Below are 17,600 nucleotides of genomic sequence, written 5' to 3'. Positions count from 1 at the left end.
GAGGAGAAAGTAAAAGATTTTGGGAGGTCTGTGCTTACTGAATCTTTAAACCTGTTCGTTTCCACAAGCAGAAAATGGCACTTTTGTGAGTTTGGCTGGTGCAGGGGGTAAGTTACACGGACAAGGAAAGGGTGATAGATTAGACACATTCCTTCTGACAGGATTGAAAGTTGAGGGAATGTAAGTTTTGGAAAGACAGCTGGAACAGGGAGCTTCCTGCACTTGGAGCAGGAAGGACATAGACTGGCTTTACCAGGTTGTACTTTACAATCTGAGGACATCCTGTGCTTTACAACCAACAAAAGGTTGTCACAGTTGCTGTGTAGAAAACACATCACTGTGCTGATATGTACTAAGCTCCCTGAAACAGCAGTGTAATATTGACCGAATCTCTTTTTGGCAATGCTAGGAGAGGGATAATTACTGGCTTCATGACATCAGAAGCACCACTTCTGTTGGTAGGGTTGAGAGGAACAGGTGAAGGAGGAAATTCCAATGGAGCATAATTACCAACAGGGATCAAATAGCGACTGGCTTGTTTCTTGCTGTAAGTTTAATGTTGTACGGATATGGGCAAGTGTTTTGTTTAGAATCTAACTGATGGGGTTTCGTTCTGCAGGTGATCATCGCAGTCAGCCAGTTGATAGCTGATGTGATTGGAATAGGAGGAACGAGATTCCAGCAGTCGTTGGCCATTATTAACAACTGTGCCAATAGTGATAGAGCTGTAAAGGTGAGTCAGTTATCGTTGTATAATTATTGCATCTGTGATCGATGCCCTTGTGTCATGTGGCTGTTGTTCCCCAGACTCCAGCTTTAGTGTTTGTGTCATCATCACTTCCATTCTCCCGACCCCACTCGTCCCCTGACAGAATTCCCTGTCCATCCTTTGTTGCCTGTGGACTGGACTCACTCCTGGCTCACCTCCCTCCTTCTGCTCTCCATTACCTTGAGTTCATTCCAATCCCTGCTGGCAGTCCAAACTGTCACGGGGTCTGCTCCCCCCCATCACTCGCTGACCTTCAGAATCAGATTAATTTATCACTGACGTATGACGTGAAGTTTGTTGTTTTGCGGCAACAGTACAGTGCAAAGACATAAAATGACTATAAGTCACAAAAGTAAATGAAGAATGCAAAAAAAGGAATAACAAGGTAGTGTTCATGGGTTCATGGACTGTTCAGAAATCTGATGGAGGAAGGGAAGGAGCTGTTTCTGAATCATTGAGTGTGGGTCTGAGGCTCCTGTACCTCCTCCCCGATGGTAGTAATGAGAAGGGGGCATGTCTGGGATGGTGAGAGTCCTTAATGATGGATGCCACCTTCTTGAGGCACCGCCTCTTGAAGATGTCCTCGACGGTGGGGAGGGTTGTGCCCGTGATGGAGCTGGCTGAGTCTACAACCCTCTGCAGCCCCTTGCGATCCTGCACATTGGAGCCTCCATACCAGGCTATGATGCGACCAGTCAGAATGCTCTCCACCGTACCCTGGCTCACGCTTTACAAATCCTCAATTTCAGAATGCTCACCCTTGGATCTCCACTCGATCTGCAATCTCTTCCCTCTGTTTTCTCCTCCAACCTACCAAGATCTCTGCCCTCTAGTGCTGGCCTCTCGTGAATCCCAGTTTTCAGCACTTCCCCACTGACAGCCATACGTTCAGCTGCCTGAGCCCCGAGCTCTGGCATCCACTCACTGAATTCCCCACTCCCTCTCCTCTTCCGAGAAGATCCTTAGAACCTCCCTCCATGAATGAGCTTTTGGTCGCCTTTCTTAATATGTCCTCGTAGAACTTAGAACAGTACAGCAAAGGAACAGGTCCTCTGACCCATGATGTCTGTGCTGGCCATGATGCCAAACTAAAATCCCACCTGCCTGCACATGGTCTATATCCCTCCATTCCCTGCCTGTCTAAATGCCTCTTAAATGCCTCTTGTATCTGCTTCCACCACTTCCCCCAGCAGTACATTCCAGGCACCCACCATTCCTTGTGTTTAAAAATAAAACTTGCCACATAAACCTCCTTTTAAGCTTTCCTGATGCAAGGTTTCGACCCAAAACGTCGACATTTCCTCTCCCCCCCCACCGATGCTGCTCAACCCACTGAGTTCCTCCAGATTGTGTGTTGCTCGTTTAAACTTTCCCCCTCTCACCTTAAACCTATACCCTCTGGTATTTGACATTTCCACCCTGCGGAAAAGGCTCTGACTATCTACCCTTTCGATGCTGCTTATAACTTTATACTATTGAACGGACCCCTTATACAATAAGCTGGACGCTTGACCTCACAATCCACCTCATCGTGGCCTTGCACCTTATTGCCTGCCTGCACTGCATTTTCTCTGTAACTGTAACGCTTTATTCTGCATTCTGTTATTGCTTTTTCATTGTACCACCTCAATGTATTGATGTGATGAAATGATTTGTATGGGTCGCATGCAAAACTAAGTTTTTCACTGTACCTCAGTACTTGTGACAATAATAAACCAGTTACCAATTAATTACCAACTTATACTTCTATCACGTTGCTCAATGTCTGATAATATTTCTGTGAATCCCTTGGGAAGTTTTACTCCAGTTACAGGCACTATATAGATACACACCATTGTAATATGCCATTGCCTGCACGTATCTTTCTTTATTTAGCTCACTATTCATTAATCTTGTGCCTCAGCTCGAGCCCAGATCCACCCCGTGCTCCTCGTTACCTGCTCGACACCTGTTGCTCACAACAAATCCCTCACCAGAGACGATCTGAACAACAGCAGAGGCTGGTTTTGTTTTCAACACCACCCCAGCTGCACCCCCACCTTTCTCTGCCATTTCACCCCCCCCCCCCCCCCCAAACCACCAAAATAAACTAGGGTGGAGACACCGGAGACAGCAGAGGGTGGAATCTGGAGCAACACACAATCCGATGGAGGAACTCAGCAGGTCGAGCAGCATCTTTGGGGGGGGTGGGGGGGGGGGGAGAAGGAATTGTTGATGTTTTGGGTCGAAACCCTGCATCAGAACTGAGAGGGGAGATGGCCGGTATAAAGAGGAGAGGGGGAGTGGTGAGACGGGCCAGAGGTGACTGGTGGACCAATCTAGGGTGCTGAATTCAATTGGAGTCTGCTGTTAGTGTCAGAAATAGGCAGTTGGCTTTCACCAAGGATATTTGCTGAGTAAATATTTATTCCCTCACGAGTTGATTCATTCTGTGGACGGTATACTCTCGGCTGTCTGGTGTCCATGGGGAATGGGAGGGTGTTGACTACATGAGAGTTGCTCAGTAAAAGCATTACTGCCCGTCACACAAGTATTCTATGCATAAACCTTTAAATAAATTGGTGAACTATGTCATTCACTTCCCAATGTTTTACATTGCATTTCTATATTTTAAAAGTTTCTCAATATTCTATTAATGTAAAATACAGCAAAATTACATGATTATCCTCAGTCACATGAAGTGTCAAATCTTCAAAGAGGATGTTAGAAACATAGAAACATAACTTCCAGGGAAACATGTTGCTGCTAATCAGCCTCCAACTGCACTACCCTTATGTACAAAAATGAATAAACTTAAAATATCTTTACACACTTACTTTGCATAACACTTGAAATAAAATTCACTGTTTGAGCTTATTTTCCTAAAAACAAATTTTTACCGGATGCACAAATACTGGATAAACGAGAGTTTACTGTACGTGAAACAAAGAAGTAAATATTTTCCTGAGCTTGCTGCTGTTCAGATGCTTGTTCATTTGCATTGGTTGAGATGATTGGCCTATGTAAGTGTCGTTTGGTCAAGGAGTATGAACTGGGAAGCAATTGAGAAAGTGTAGTACTTGCTGATTTTTTTTACAAACCCATTTTTTTCATTTTACGTCACAACAGAATCAAATACAAGACAGACTCATGAGGGAGAGGCAGAGGTGAGGCCACCAAGAGAGAGTCCTGGGCTACAGACCTGGGCCATGCACCTCAGCTGAACATGCCAGCCTTAAAGCCTATCTGTACTCATCCAGGTTTCTCGCCCCTGGCCATCTGTGCCTTGGTGTTTCAAGTGCTCGTGTAAATAAATGCTGTGAGAGTCTCTGCCTCCACCATCCCCTCAGGCAGCGTGTTCCAGATTCCAACCACTCCCTGGTTAAAAACATCTCTAAAATCTCCCACCCCTCATCTTAAACCTATGTCCTCCAGTTCAGACACCTCTGCCAGGGGAACTTTTTTTTTATCTACCCTATCCATGCCCCTCATTATTTTGTATATGTGTCCACCCCCCCAGCCTCCTCCACTGCAAACCCAGCAGATCCAGTCTTCCCTCAGGAATGAAACATTCCCTCCCAGGCAACACCCTGGTGAATGTCCTCTGCACCTTCTCCTGTCGTGTGGTGACCAGGGCTCCGGCTGAGGCCTAACCAAGGTTTTGTGAAGTTGTGCCATCACTGCCCTGCTCTTACATTTTATACCCTGGCTAATGAAGGATCTTGTGTGCCTTTTTTCACCACCTTGTCTGCCTGTGCTGCCACCTCCAGGAGTCCTTGGGCTTGCATACAAAGCTCCCTCTGTTTCTCAATTCTCCCATTGGCCCCTACCATTGACTGTATATATCCAGGCCTTCTGAGTGCCCCCAAAGTGATTCATCTCATTTGGAGAAGAGTGAGGGGGGAACTGGGGGAAGAGATAAAGGTCAGGTCAGATGGAGAGATGGAAATACAGGTGAATGACAGCAAGAGAGAGAGAGAGAATGGAGGGAATGCCTGAGGGAGAGAGAGAGAAGAGGTGGCAGAAACACTGGATAGAAAGATGGGGAGAACCAGGCAGTACAGACCAGCCCCAAGCCAGAGAGAGTCTCTTGGGTCAGAGACCCTCTTCTTGGAACCATTCAACTAAATCTCCTCTGCACTGCAATTGGAAATGTCCAAAATCTGCAGTCACGTCCATTTTTCTTCACAACCCAAGATTCCCTTCTTTAGAATCTGTTGGGATTCACTTTGTAACAGACTCCTTTTGGGGAAAAATAGGACCTCCAATATGCGGGGCAAAGTGTGGTGGGTGTTCCTGTAATGACCTAGATCTTGGTAACATTAAGAGTAGGCTGAATTTTTATGGTTGAGCCGTAACTAGATTATTACGCCTAGTTCTGACCAGCACGCTTTGGGCAGGATGTAACGATCCCAGAGAATGTGCAAAGGAGATTTACAAGAATGTTTCCAGGACTGAGGGACTTCAGGCTCCAACATTGCACGGGAGAAGCTGAGGATGGTTGTTCTTGAAGCAAGGGGGTTTGAGAGGAGATGTTACGGATGCGATCAGGGTGGGTTTAGGCAGAGTCTGTAGAGTGAAGCTGAATCTTTAGGGACCGGAGCACAGAACCAAAGTGAATGACAGTTTTTGGAGAACGTTTTTTGCACAGGAATTAGCTAAGATCTGGAACCTCTTAAGGGAGGTGGAAAAAGAATCAGTTGGGGCTTTCAAAAGGGAATTGGATGGGCACTTGGCAGGGTGGGGGGGGGGTGTGGTAAATAATACAAAGACCAGTGAGGAAAGTTGGGGGGAATGCCCTGAATCATTTTCTCTCCAGAGGTCCTAGATAGGTTGAATGACCTTGTGGGTAACCATTCGTTGCCACGGTTGCAGTCCACAGGATTCCCTTCTGAAGTCAAAGACCTAACCAAACGCATTCGCACGGTGCTGATGGCCACAGCTCAAATGAAGGAGCATGAAAACGATCCGGAAATGCTGGTGGATCTTCAGTACAGTCTGGCAAAGTCCTACGCCAGCACTCCCGAGCTGAGGAAAACCTGGCTGGACAGCATGGCAAAAATCCACGTCAAAAACGGGGACCTCTCTGAGGTAATTTAACCAGAATTGTTACCCCCTTTCTGAAAGTGACTTGCATTTCTGTAACACCTTTCCTGACATCAAGGCATCCTGGGCGTCTTCACTAAATAAAGTTTAGGAAATGTGGCAGCCGATTTGTGAGCAACAAGCTCCCACAGACGGTGGGATTAACGTAGGATTAGTGTAAATGGGTGGTTCTCGGAGGGCTGAAGGACTTGTTTCCATGCTGTATCTCTCCGTAGAATTTGCCTTTGTGATGTTGATCGACCCCTGTTCTTGCCATAGAATCTTTTACATTCAGATGGGACCTCAGTTCAACATCTCATCCTAAAGGCAACCCCGGTGACAGTTCAGCACTCCCACAGTACTGCTGTGAGGAGCTGGAATCTGGAATGAGATTTGAACGCACGCCCCCTGACATAAATGAGTTGTGCAACCCACCAAGGCGTTGTTGGTGTTATATAACTTGGTTTGATTACTGTTTGGGAACTAGAACCAACTTGCCTCAGAAGTTACCAAACAATGAAATTTAGAAGCAAGGGCAAGGACATTAGAATATCAAATATTTTTAACACTAAGTTTATTGTCATGGGCATACATACCCAGGGTATAAATGCCATGAAAATTAGCATTCTGCAGCAGCAGCACAGTACATTACAGACATAACATAAGCTTAAATTAACATTCATTACACAACAAAATAAACATAAAGGCACCAGTGCAAGTCTTCTCTCAAGAAGAGAGAAAAAGAAATCTAGTCCGAGGTGGTGTTGGGGTTTTTCAGGTGGGTTCAAGAACCTGAGGGCAGTGGGGAAGAAGCTGTTGTTGAACCTTGAGGTGTGGGTCTTCATGCTCCTGTACCTCCTGTCTGATGACAGCATCGAGAAGAGGGCACGGCCTGGATGGTGGGGTCCCCAGTGATGGAGGTTGCCTTCCTGAGACATCAGGAACTATTTTTAGTTATTCTTTCTGCTGCTTGGTGACAGTTACTTAAATTTCTCATGGGTACAGTCATATCGCAGAGAAAGCATCACTTAAACCTTCTTTTGGCCTCTACCAACTTACTTTCAGCTCTGGCTTCTTTTTTAAAACTTTGTCTCAGTTGCTGACTGTTGGTTGCTGTCTTTTTGTCTCGGTTTCAGGCAGCCATGTGCTATGTCCATGTAGCAGCTCTGGTGGCTGAATACCTCAGAAGGAAAGGTAAGGTGACCACCTTGATTCTCCTGAAATACCCTGGGCCATTGGTTTTAGGGACGGGGATGTTGCAGCCTTATTGAAAGAAAGAGAGGCTGCCATTTCTGTTGTATCTCTCACTGCCTCGGAACACTGAAAACACTTTATTGCCTTTATTGGTATTGGTTTATTATTGTCACTTGTACCAAGATACAGTGAAAAACTTGTCTTGTACACCGATCGTACAGGTCAATTCATTACACAGTGCAATTACATTGGGTTAGTACAGAGTGCATTGAGGTAGTACAGGGTAAAGTGTCACAGCTACAGAGAAAGTGCAGTGCAATAGGGTGCAAGGTCACAAAAAGGTAGATCATGAGGTCATAGTCCATCTCATCATATAAGGGAACCATTCAATAGTCTTATCACAGTGGAGTAGAAGCTGTCCTAGTGGTACGTGCCCTCAGGCTCCTGTACCTTCTACCTGATGGGAGAGGAGAGAAGAGAGAATGTCCCAGGTGCGTGGGGTCTTTGATTATGCTGGCTGCTTCACCAAGGCAGCGAGAGGTAAAGACAGAGTCCAAGGGGGGGGAGGCTGGTGTCCATGATGCGCTGGGCTGTGTCCACAACTCTCTGCAGCTTCTTGCGGTCCTGGGCAGAGCAGTTGCCGTACCAAGCCATAATACATCCAGATAGGATGCCTTCTATGGTGCATCAGTAAAAGTTGGTGAGAGTCAAAGGGGACAAGCTGAATTTCTTTAGCCTCCTGAGGAAGTAGAGGTGCTGGTGAGCTTTCTTGGCCGTGGCATCTATGTGATTGGACCAGGACAGGCTGTTGGTGATATTCACTTTGGTCAGTGTTACCTGCAGAAAGTACCAACTTGTTACCAACAGCAAGGAACAAACTACTGGAGGAACTCAGCAGGTCGAGCAGCATCTGCGGATGGAAAGGAATTGTCAGCATTTCGGGTCGAGACCCTGCATCGGGATTGAGGGGGGTGTAGCTGGAATAAAGAGGAGAGGGGCAGGGGTGAGACGGGGGCCGGAAGGTGATTGGTGGACTGAGGAGGGGTGAAGGATGATGGGCTGGTGCTGGGGGGGTGCGGGTGGAGTTGGGAGGCAGAGGCAGGTGGGTAATAGGTGGAAGCAGACAAAGACGGAGATAAACAGGCAGGTGGATCCGGGTGGGGTAGATGAGGGGGAAGATGAAGGCTGGAGGGTGCCTGAACAGTAAGCTCCCATGACTAGCAATGTGATGAATAAAACAACCACTTTGGTGATGTGTAATAAATGGTAGTTAGCACAGATCCTTGCACAGCTCCACTTCTCCTATTTATTCATTTGCAGGATGTGAATTTTTCTCTCAAAGGCAGAATTTATTGCCCATCCTGAGCTGAATTGAGGAGTCAGCTAGTAGACCTGCTGCCTCACAGCTCCAGAGACCCGGGTTCGATCCTGACCTCGGGTGGTGTGTGTGTGTGTGTGTGTGTGTGTGTGTGTGTGTGTGTGTGTGTGTGTGTGTGTGTGTGTGTGTGTGTGTGTGTGTGTGTGTGTGTGTGTGTGTGTGTGTGTGTGTGTGTGTGTGTGTGTGTGTGTGTGGAGTTTGGAGTTTGCACGTTCTCCCTCTGACCGCGTGGGTTTCCCCCCGGGTGCTCCGGTTTCCTCCCACATCCCAAAAGCGTGCAGGTCGGTGGATTTATTGACCGCTGTAAATTGCCTCAAGTGTGTGGGTGGGTGGTAGAATCTTGGGCGGGGGGCTGGGGGGGAGGATGGTGGTTGATGGGAGTGTGGGGAGAGTAAAATGGGATCGGTGTAGGTGTGTACCAGACAGTCGGCTGGAAGGTCCATGCTGTATGATTCCATGATATCGGTGAGCCTGGATTCATGCCAATGCCCCAACTGGGTCAGGACCACTGATTTGGAATCAGTAAGGCAGGTGTGCTTTTACAACAACGCAGTACTTTCATGCTCACACTAAGTTTTTACTTTCTCGATGCCTGATTTGTTTTTACTTGTTTGAATTTAAATTCCCCGGCCACCATCGTGTGATTCGGACTCGTACCTCTGGATCAATGGTCCAGAATCGTAGCTGCGAGCCCAGTGATGTAACCACTGCACTGCTCAACCCATGTGGCTCTTAAAGGCATCTATCAATGTACCTTTCGAAGTACCAGCCATATGCGCATAAGAGGGCTTGTGTCCTCATTTGAACATGAATCATTCCCTCCCTATCAATTTTGCAAGGAGTCAGGGAGGGAGTTAATTACACACATTCCACATGCTTGAAGCAACCTACGCCGGCAAGTCAATTGTGCTTCTCACCAAGCAGCAAAATAATTTCAGCAGTGAGCACCCCTTTGAGAATCACCAATGGAAGACCCTATCCCTCTTTTCTCTACCCTTGTTTCCTCCTTACCTTTGACCCATCCCCCGGTGGATCTGCTCTGCCCGCCTCCCCCGCACCTGCCTATCACTAACTCTTACCTGCGTCTACCTATCACCACCCTGTGCCCACCCCGCCTCCCCTCATTTGTCCACCTATCACTGCTCTGCTTTTCCCTCCTATATATTGGGCTTCCCCTTTTCCTATCTTCAGTCCTGAAGAAGGGTCCTGACCCGAAACGTTGACCACCTGCTTTTCTCCACGGATGCTGCCTGGCCTGCTGAGTTCCTCCAGCATCATCGTGTTTTTCATCTAGATTCCAGTATCTGTAGTCGTTTGTTTCTCTAATGGAAGACGGCATGTGTAAAGTGTTGAGGGGTCTAACTGGGGTTAACAGGAAGAACCTGCTTCCCTCAGCAGAGACGCCAACAACTCATTTGCTTGGATTTAAGGAAGTTGGCAAATGGAGGAAGAAGATTTGAAGGAACACTTGTGACCCAGCATGTGATGGGGTCTGGAACTCGCAGCCTGAAGTGGTGGGACAGAAAACCCTCCCACAATTAAAATGTACCTGGGCAAGCACCTGATGTTCTCTAAGCCACCACACCATGGACAGAGCACGGGGAGATGCAACAGTGTGGATTGCTAGCATGGATGTTCTAGGCTGAGTTTGCTACTGTGCTGTGTGCCCTTGTGTGGGGAACAATGGGGCAAAGTCTGGGAGGGACATTTTGCAGCAGGAAATTCAACGCTTTTGTTTCCATGGTTGCAGTGTTTTGTTAGATTTTTCTTTTATTGTCCAGGCAGCAGCGTTAGTAACAGTTAACGTTAAGGTATGATATATCCTTTACCTGGGGCTTCAGGAAGCAGGATCATTGGTAACTGCAGCACCTCTGGGGAAAGTGACATCAGCTTATGGCAACTCAACACCTGTGATGTAAAACATCCAAAGGTGTGCTTCCAAAGTAGATAGCACATAGGGAGATACCAAGGCGGGTGACCAAGAGAGATAGGCAAACAAGGCTGGACATACTCAGCAGGTCAAGCAGCTGAGAGATCAAAGTCAAGTTTATTGTCATGTGCACAAGAACATGTGTGCACAGGTGCAATGAAAAACTGACTTGTAGCAGCATCACAGGCACATAGCGTCAGATAAGCAGCATTCACAAGGGAAACATATTAACCATACATCATATGCAATTTTTGTAAGAAAGAACACAATTAGAACAAAACAAAACAAAGTCCATTTAAGTGCAAAGTGATCAGAGTGGTCATAGTGTTGCTATACTGAGGTAATGATTAGGATTGTGCAAGTTGGTTCAAGAACTGAATGGTTGAAGGGAAGTAGCTGTTCCTGAACCTGGTGGTGTGAGACTTAAGGCTTCTGTACCTCCTGCCCGATGGTAGCTGTGAGAAGATGGCATGGCCCGGATGGTGGGGATCTTTGATGACGGAGGTTGCCTTCTTGAGGCAGCGCCTCCTGTAGATACTTCTGATGGTGGGAGGGATGTCCCCATGATGTATTGGGCTGAGTCCACTACTCAAAGTCTAGTTTATTGTCACATGCACAAGTACATGTGTGTACAGGTGCAATGAAAAACTTACTTGCAGCAACATCACAAGCACATCGCATCATAGAAGCACTATTCACAAGAAAAACAAAATTAAATATAAATTATACACAATTTTTAAAAGAAAGAACACATTGAACAATAAAAAAAAATAAAGTCCATTTTAGTGCAAAGTGGTCATAGTGTTGCTAAACTGTAGTGATTAGGATTGTGTCAGTTGGTTCAAGAACTGAATGGTTGAAGGGAAGTAACTGTTCTTGAACCTGGTGGTGTGGGACTTAAGGCTTCTGTACCTCCTGCCTGATGGGAGCTGCAAGAAGATGACACGGCCCGGATGGTGGGGATCTTTGATAATAGATGTTGCCTTCTTGAGGCAGCGCCTCCTGTAGATACGATTGATGGTGGGGAGGGATGTGCCCGTGATGTATTGGGCAGAGGCCACTACTTTCTGCAATTTCTTACGTTCCCGCACATTCGAATTGTCGTCCCAGACCATGATGCAACCAGTACTTCAACAGATAGGCTGATGATCTTTCATCAGAACTGGCCGGCTCTGAAGCAAACAAAGGCTACCTGTTTGAAATTGTTGAATGCAGTGTGTAAGGTCTGTAAGTTGTCCACTGACAGGTGTTTGAGCTTATGTTGGACTTTGTTGGAACAGTGTGAGGTCAGAATAAGAATGGGAAGGAGTATTAAAGAAACAGGCAACTGGAAGCTTGAGTTCACCCCTGTGAACTGAAGGGATATGTTCTGCAAAGCAGTCAACCAATCTGTGTTGGTTTCTCCATTGCTGAGGAGACAACATTGTGAGCACTGAGCACAGTGCACAATACTGGATGAAGTTATCATGTGAAACATTGCTGCAGCTGGAAGGTGGGGTTTAAGGAGAAGAACATAGAGATTCAGAAGGGAAATTCCCAAGCCCAGGAGCTCAGCAGCTGAAGCCACGGCTGCCGGTAGAGGAGAGATTGTGGAAGCATTGGAAAGGGTGCAGAGGAGATTTACCAGGATGCTGCCTGGTTTAGAGAGTATGCATTATGAGGAGAGACTAAGGGAGCAAGGGCTTTACTCTTTGGCGAGAAGGAGGATGAGAGGAGACATGATAGAGGTGTACAAAATATTAAGAGGAATAGATAGAGTGGACAGCCAGTGCCTCTTTCCCAGGGCACCAATGCTCAATACAAGGGGGCATGGCCTTAGGGTAATGGATGGGAAGTTCAAGGGAGATATCAGAGGAAGGTTTTTTACCCAGAGAGTGGTTGGGGCATGGAATGCACTACCTGGGGCGGTGGTGGAGGCAGGTACATTGGTCAAATTCAAGACATTGCTAGATAGGCATATGGAGGAATCTAAAATAGAGGGATATGTGGGAGGAAGGGGTGAGATAGACTTAGTCGAGGTTTAAAGGTCGGCACAACATTGTGGGCCGAAGGGCCTGTATTGTGCTGTACTGTTCTGTGATTCTATGATTAAATTTTGGGATGATCAATTAACCAAAAATGGAGAAGGTGAGATCTCAGGGGGTTGTGGGGCCAGAGGAGATTGCAGAGCGGGGTAGAGTCGGGAGAGGCTGTGGAAGAACTTAGAAGCAAGGAAAAGAAGTTTAGAAGCCGTCCTCAAGCCTAATGGTATGTGTTCTCAAGCTTTTATATCTTCTGCCTGATGGGAAGGGGGAGAAGAGAGAATGTCCAGGGTGGGAGAGGTCCTTGATTATGTTGGCTGCTTTACTGAGGCAGTAATGAAGGAAACCCAACAACTTGTCTTCAGCCAGCAAGATTCCACAATATTCAAGGTGCTGACTAAATAACCTGGTTTGTTAATGCAGGGTGAGGGATAAGTATTGACTTCCGATCACTGTGGAGAACTCCACTGCTTTGCTTCCAAATCAGATCCTTTACATACACTTGAATGAGTAGAAGTGTCATTGGTTTAATATCTCCCCAAAAAGGTGTCACCTGCAGCAGTGCAGCACTCCCTCAGGAGTGCTACTGAGGCTCAGCCTAGGTTTCTGTGCTTGAGTTACTGAAGTGAAACTTGTACCCATCACCTTGTAACTTGGAGGAGAGAGTGTTGCCCAGATACTGCTGGTTGTCCGAGCATTCAGGTGCTCTTCTCTAATCTTCAGTTGTAATGCCTGTGTTGAGGGCAGCTGAAGCTGAGGTCAAAGTTGTTCCTGATACTGGAGTTAATTTATTGTTTGAAACTTGACAGAAATCCAACATGTGAACACCCCATTCACTTCAGCCATGAGCAGAAACATTATTGGCTCCCAAATCCTATAGGTTTGATTAAATAAATCTAATCTTATTTCCATTTGCAATTCAGCAAATCACAGCATAGCAAATATGGTCTGCTTCAGAATCATGTTGTTGCAAAACTTCATTGAATCTGGTTGATGTTGGATTGTTTAGGAGGTCAAAGAGGTGTCCTGATGGAGGGCTTCAAACTCTCCAGAGAGAAGTTCAGTAACCCCGAAGATGGAAACACTCATCTCTGACAGTCGTGCCCTTACTCTTTCCAAAACGTGCAATGCATGAAACTTTCCTTTGAAAAATTGGAAATATTGGAAAAAATTAATATGTACAGCTCTAATGTTTTGATTTTAAATTAACTTCTAGCCACCAAGCAATAGTGTTTTGCTTTTCAAATGTTCACCAAAGAAACATAGCAACCACTAGAGGTCATGAGTTCATTTCATCTGATTTCCTCTCAACCTGACAGTTGTATCCGATGATTTATTTTGTTCCATGACCATTGTCCAATTTACCAGTGGGGAAGAAAGATAGCTTTTTATTACCTTGGTCAATTCAGAGAGAATTTGGCAAGTTTTTTTCTCTCTAGCTGCCTCCAAAGGATGTGGGTACAACAGATTAATTGCAATTTCCAAGGTCAAGGTTGATAGTTTGTTTTGCATAATGAGCTGGGAAGCAAACATGGGTAAATGCAACCGAGCTGTGTGTCTACCACGCTCTGATTGGCTAACAGAATAGGCTCAAGGGACTGCATGATCTCTTGTTCTTATATCATTTCCTGCATCCTTAAGATATTCCAAAAGTAGAGCTGCTACCTCAACTGCAGTGACCCGGGTTCAATCCTGACCTCGGGTGCTGTCTGGGTGGAGTTTGCACATTCTCCCTTGAATGCCTGGGTTTCCTCTGTTTCCTCCCATATCACAAAGATGTGCTGGTAAGTTGATTGACTGCTGTAAATTACCCCGTGGTGTAGGTGGGGAGCAGGAGAATTGGGGGGAGTCAATGAGGGAGAATGGGTTGCAGGATAATGTGGGGAATAGGACTGTTGGAAATGTGCTGATGCCAGTATATTCTCAATGGGCCAAGTGGCTTCCTTCTATGCTGTGAAAAAATGTATCATAAAGGTCTTTTCTGGGAACGCTCACAAAATCTACAAATCATAGTTGAGTTCCCTTGTTTTGCTATTGCTGAAACCCATTCACCCACTGCCTCTATTACTTGTTCTCCCAACTCCTTGTACAACAGGACCTTTAGTGTAAGATTCCCATCCTGGTTTTCGAATACCTCCCCAACCTCCCTCCTCCCAGTCTTTGTAATTCCCTCCAACCCCACAACCCTCCCGGATCTCTATATTCCCCCTACTCAGGCCCCTTAATAATCCCCAGTTCGTTCACCACCACACCAGCCATGCCTTCAACTGCCTGGGCCCCACGTTCTGAGACTCCCATCTAAAGCCTCTCCATGCCGCTTTCCTACTTTAACTTTCCCCCAAAAGCTGTTTCCCCTCTTTAGTATTTATTCCATTTTTAACCAACTTCAAGCAATAGTTTGGATAAAAGAGATCCTTGTGTGTATACCTTCAGTTTGTCTGTGTTGACTTGCTCTTACTCCAATGGACATGTCAGTTTACATTCCATAACCACTTAAAATGATGTCAAAATGAATCGTCACTTGATCCCGGCTGAGAAACTGTCAGGAACTGCTGAAGTTGCTGGGACTGTTTTCTTCTGAAGGAGTTCCCTGATGGAGGACCTTCGTACATCCAAGGGGTTTGGAGGGAATGATGTAAAGAAACAAGTTCCATTTGTTGGGGAATCAGAACTATGGACCATAATTTTAGAAAATTCAGGAGAACTTCCCTTCCCCAGAGTGTGAAATTCATTCCCATTGGGAGTGGGTGAGGTGGAGAGCAGAGATGGGTTTGAAGGGAAGCTGGATATATGCACGGAGAGAGGAAAGTGATAGTCATCTACGAGGGCAGATGGCACATTGAGCAAGATCATCAAGTGTCCAGGTGTTGAGGGATCTAAAACTCAGCCGCCCATGTCTGACCCTCGCTGTCATCTCACCTCTGTACTCACTGACCCACAAAGCTCTTGGTGAAACCACAGCCCAAGTTCTGTTTGACATTGCTCCAATGGTGTTCTTTGGGGAACTCTGCAATGTTCAAAGCACCCTTTGGAGGGGTATAGACAGAGTAAATACGAGTAGGCTCTTCCACTTAGATTAGGAGAAATAAGCATGAGAAGACATGTCTTTAGGGTGAAAGGGGAAAGGTTTAGGGGGAACATTAGGGGGATCTTCTTTATTCAGAGAGTGGTGGGAGTGTGGAACGAGCTGCCATCTGACGTCGTAAATGCAAGCTCACTCTTAAGTTTTAAGAATAAATTGGATAGATACCTAGATGAGAGAGGTCTGGAGGGTTATGGACTGGGTGCAGGTCAATGGGACTAGCGGAATAAAGTTTCGGCACAGACTAGAAGGGCCGACTGGCCTGTTTGCTGTAGTGTTCTATGAAATGGCTGTTGGAAATGACACACGGACAGATCATTGAGGTAGATGCACTCTCATGTTACTTTTCCCCTTTCTCCAGGTATATTTAAGCAAGGTTGCTCAGCATTTAAGGTGATAACACCCAACATCGATGAGGAAGCAGCAATGATGGAAGATTTAGGAATGCAAGATGTCCACTATAATGAGGTGAGTTGACCTGGACATGATCACAACCTGCCACTGTTAATGCCTTCTTCCTGTATCACAGTTCTTACTTCAGTGTTTCTACTCTGCTAAGGCATTTCCTTCTGATCAGTACTGTGTGTGTCTGTGTCTGTGTCTGTGTCTGTGTTTGTTGAACCATTGACGGACTGTCTGCTTTGATGGGTCGATATAACTTTCTTAATAGTTGGATGTGATATTCTATTTTGGGGTGCATAACACTATGATAAAATATGTCAAGGACATCAAGAGTTTTGTGAAGATATCTTCCAGCTTCAGTCTTCCTAGAAATAAATTTGTGTTTCAGGATAATAGTTCCATGAGGGAAACGTTTTGTATTTCTACCATATCCTTCATAACCTCTGTGTCCTGAAGTGCTTTATGGTCAGTGTAGGACCCTTTGAAATGTGGCCACTGTTGTAACGTAGGGAACCCGGCAGTCCCACCCATGCACAGCAAGATCCCACAAACAGCAGTTTGAGAATGACAGACAGTCAGAACAAAACTGGAGGTGCTGGAGAAAAAGAATGTGGTCAGCGGGTCAGGCAGCATCTATAGAGGGAGAAACTGTTGACGTTTCTGGTCCAGGACCCTTCCTCAGAACTGGGAGGGAGAGAATTACAGGCTGGTCTTCAGCAGGAGAGAAGGTGGGGGAGGGGTGCATGGTATAATGGGAATGTCTGTGATAGGATGAGTCCAAATGGATTCATGAGGGCAGTTAGCAGCACATTAGCTTCTTTCACTATGTAATGTGTTGTAGGTAGTGAGGCTGTGGGACATGCCCAGGGGACAACCTACAAATAGAATAAGAAAAACTGAGCCAACATGAAGACAAGTGGCCAATTCTGAGACAGATAGAAACAAAGAGCTGGAGAATTCGGTGTTGAAACCAGAAGGCTGGAACATGCCCAGACAAAGATGAGGAGTTACACACACAAAATGCTGGAGGTCAGCAGGTCAGGAAGCATCTATGGAGGGAAATAAACAGTTGACGTTTTGGGTCGAGAGCCTTCGTCAGGACTGGAAAGGAAGAGGGCAGAAGCCAGAATAAGAAGGGAGGGGGAGGGGGAGGAGAAGATGAGGGGTTGTTCTTCAAGCTTGTGTTGGGCCTGGTTGTAACAGTGCAGGAGGTGACATCAGACATCAATGGGATGGTGAATTGAAGTGGCAGCGTGATAATGACCTTGTTTTGGAGATGTTGAGTCAGGGAGAGCCTTGCTTTTTTGGCCTCGAGCTCTGCGATCTTCTGAGTCCCTTCAAAACTGAGAGTTGGCTTTGCATCCGAAAGTTTTCATCTCCAACAGTGCAGCGCTGCCTCAGTACTGGCATGCAGTACTCCAGAGGCTGAAGTGTCACAGCGGATAGACGTGCTATCTTTCCTATTGCAGCCTGCCACATTATCAGTAACTGCAGAATGTACATTGTAAGCAAACTTCAGGCTGATAAGAATGCACTGATGTTGCAAATTTAATTATCAGCTATTTCAGAAATGCACGTTCCCTTAATGGACTATTCACCTTTTATCACCAAGTTATAGCAGCAAATGTTAATCATCCATTGGATCATAATCAATATTTAAACTGATGCTTGTTATAGTTGCTTGCAGTGTTAATTTGAATTACTGATAATTGCCACTCGAGATGTGCTTTGGCTGTCCTGAGTCAGCTGTGGAAGATCGA

At 46.1% G+C, this 17,600-nt stretch overlaps 1 protein-coding gene across 1 annotated transcript in view; it reads left to right on the top strand.

Annotated features, from left to right (window-relative positions):
• Positions 1-17,600, top strand: part of LOC127575669 (dedicator of cytokinesis protein 9-like) — a 189,008-nt gene that overhangs the window by 148,076 nt on the left and 23,332 nt on the right. Inside the window, 4 exon segments of the mRNA XM_052025558.1 lie at positions 620-733; positions 5,624-5,839; positions 6,970-7,027; positions 15,800-15,906. Of these exon segments, the coding sequence (XP_051881518.1) occupies positions 620-733; positions 5,624-5,839; positions 6,970-7,027; positions 15,800-15,906 (495 nt within the window).

Source organism: Pristis pectinata, chromosome 11 (assembly GCF_009764475.1).
Source record: "Pristis pectinata isolate sPriPec2 chromosome 11, sPriPec2.1.pri, whole genome shotgun sequence".
Taxonomy (NCBI): Eukaryota; Metazoa; Chordata; class Chondrichthyes; order Rhinopristiformes; family Pristidae; genus Pristis; species Pristis pectinata.
The sequence above is the reverse complement of the archived record's forward strand: the minus strand, read 5'-3'. Positions and strand labels throughout refer to the sequence as shown.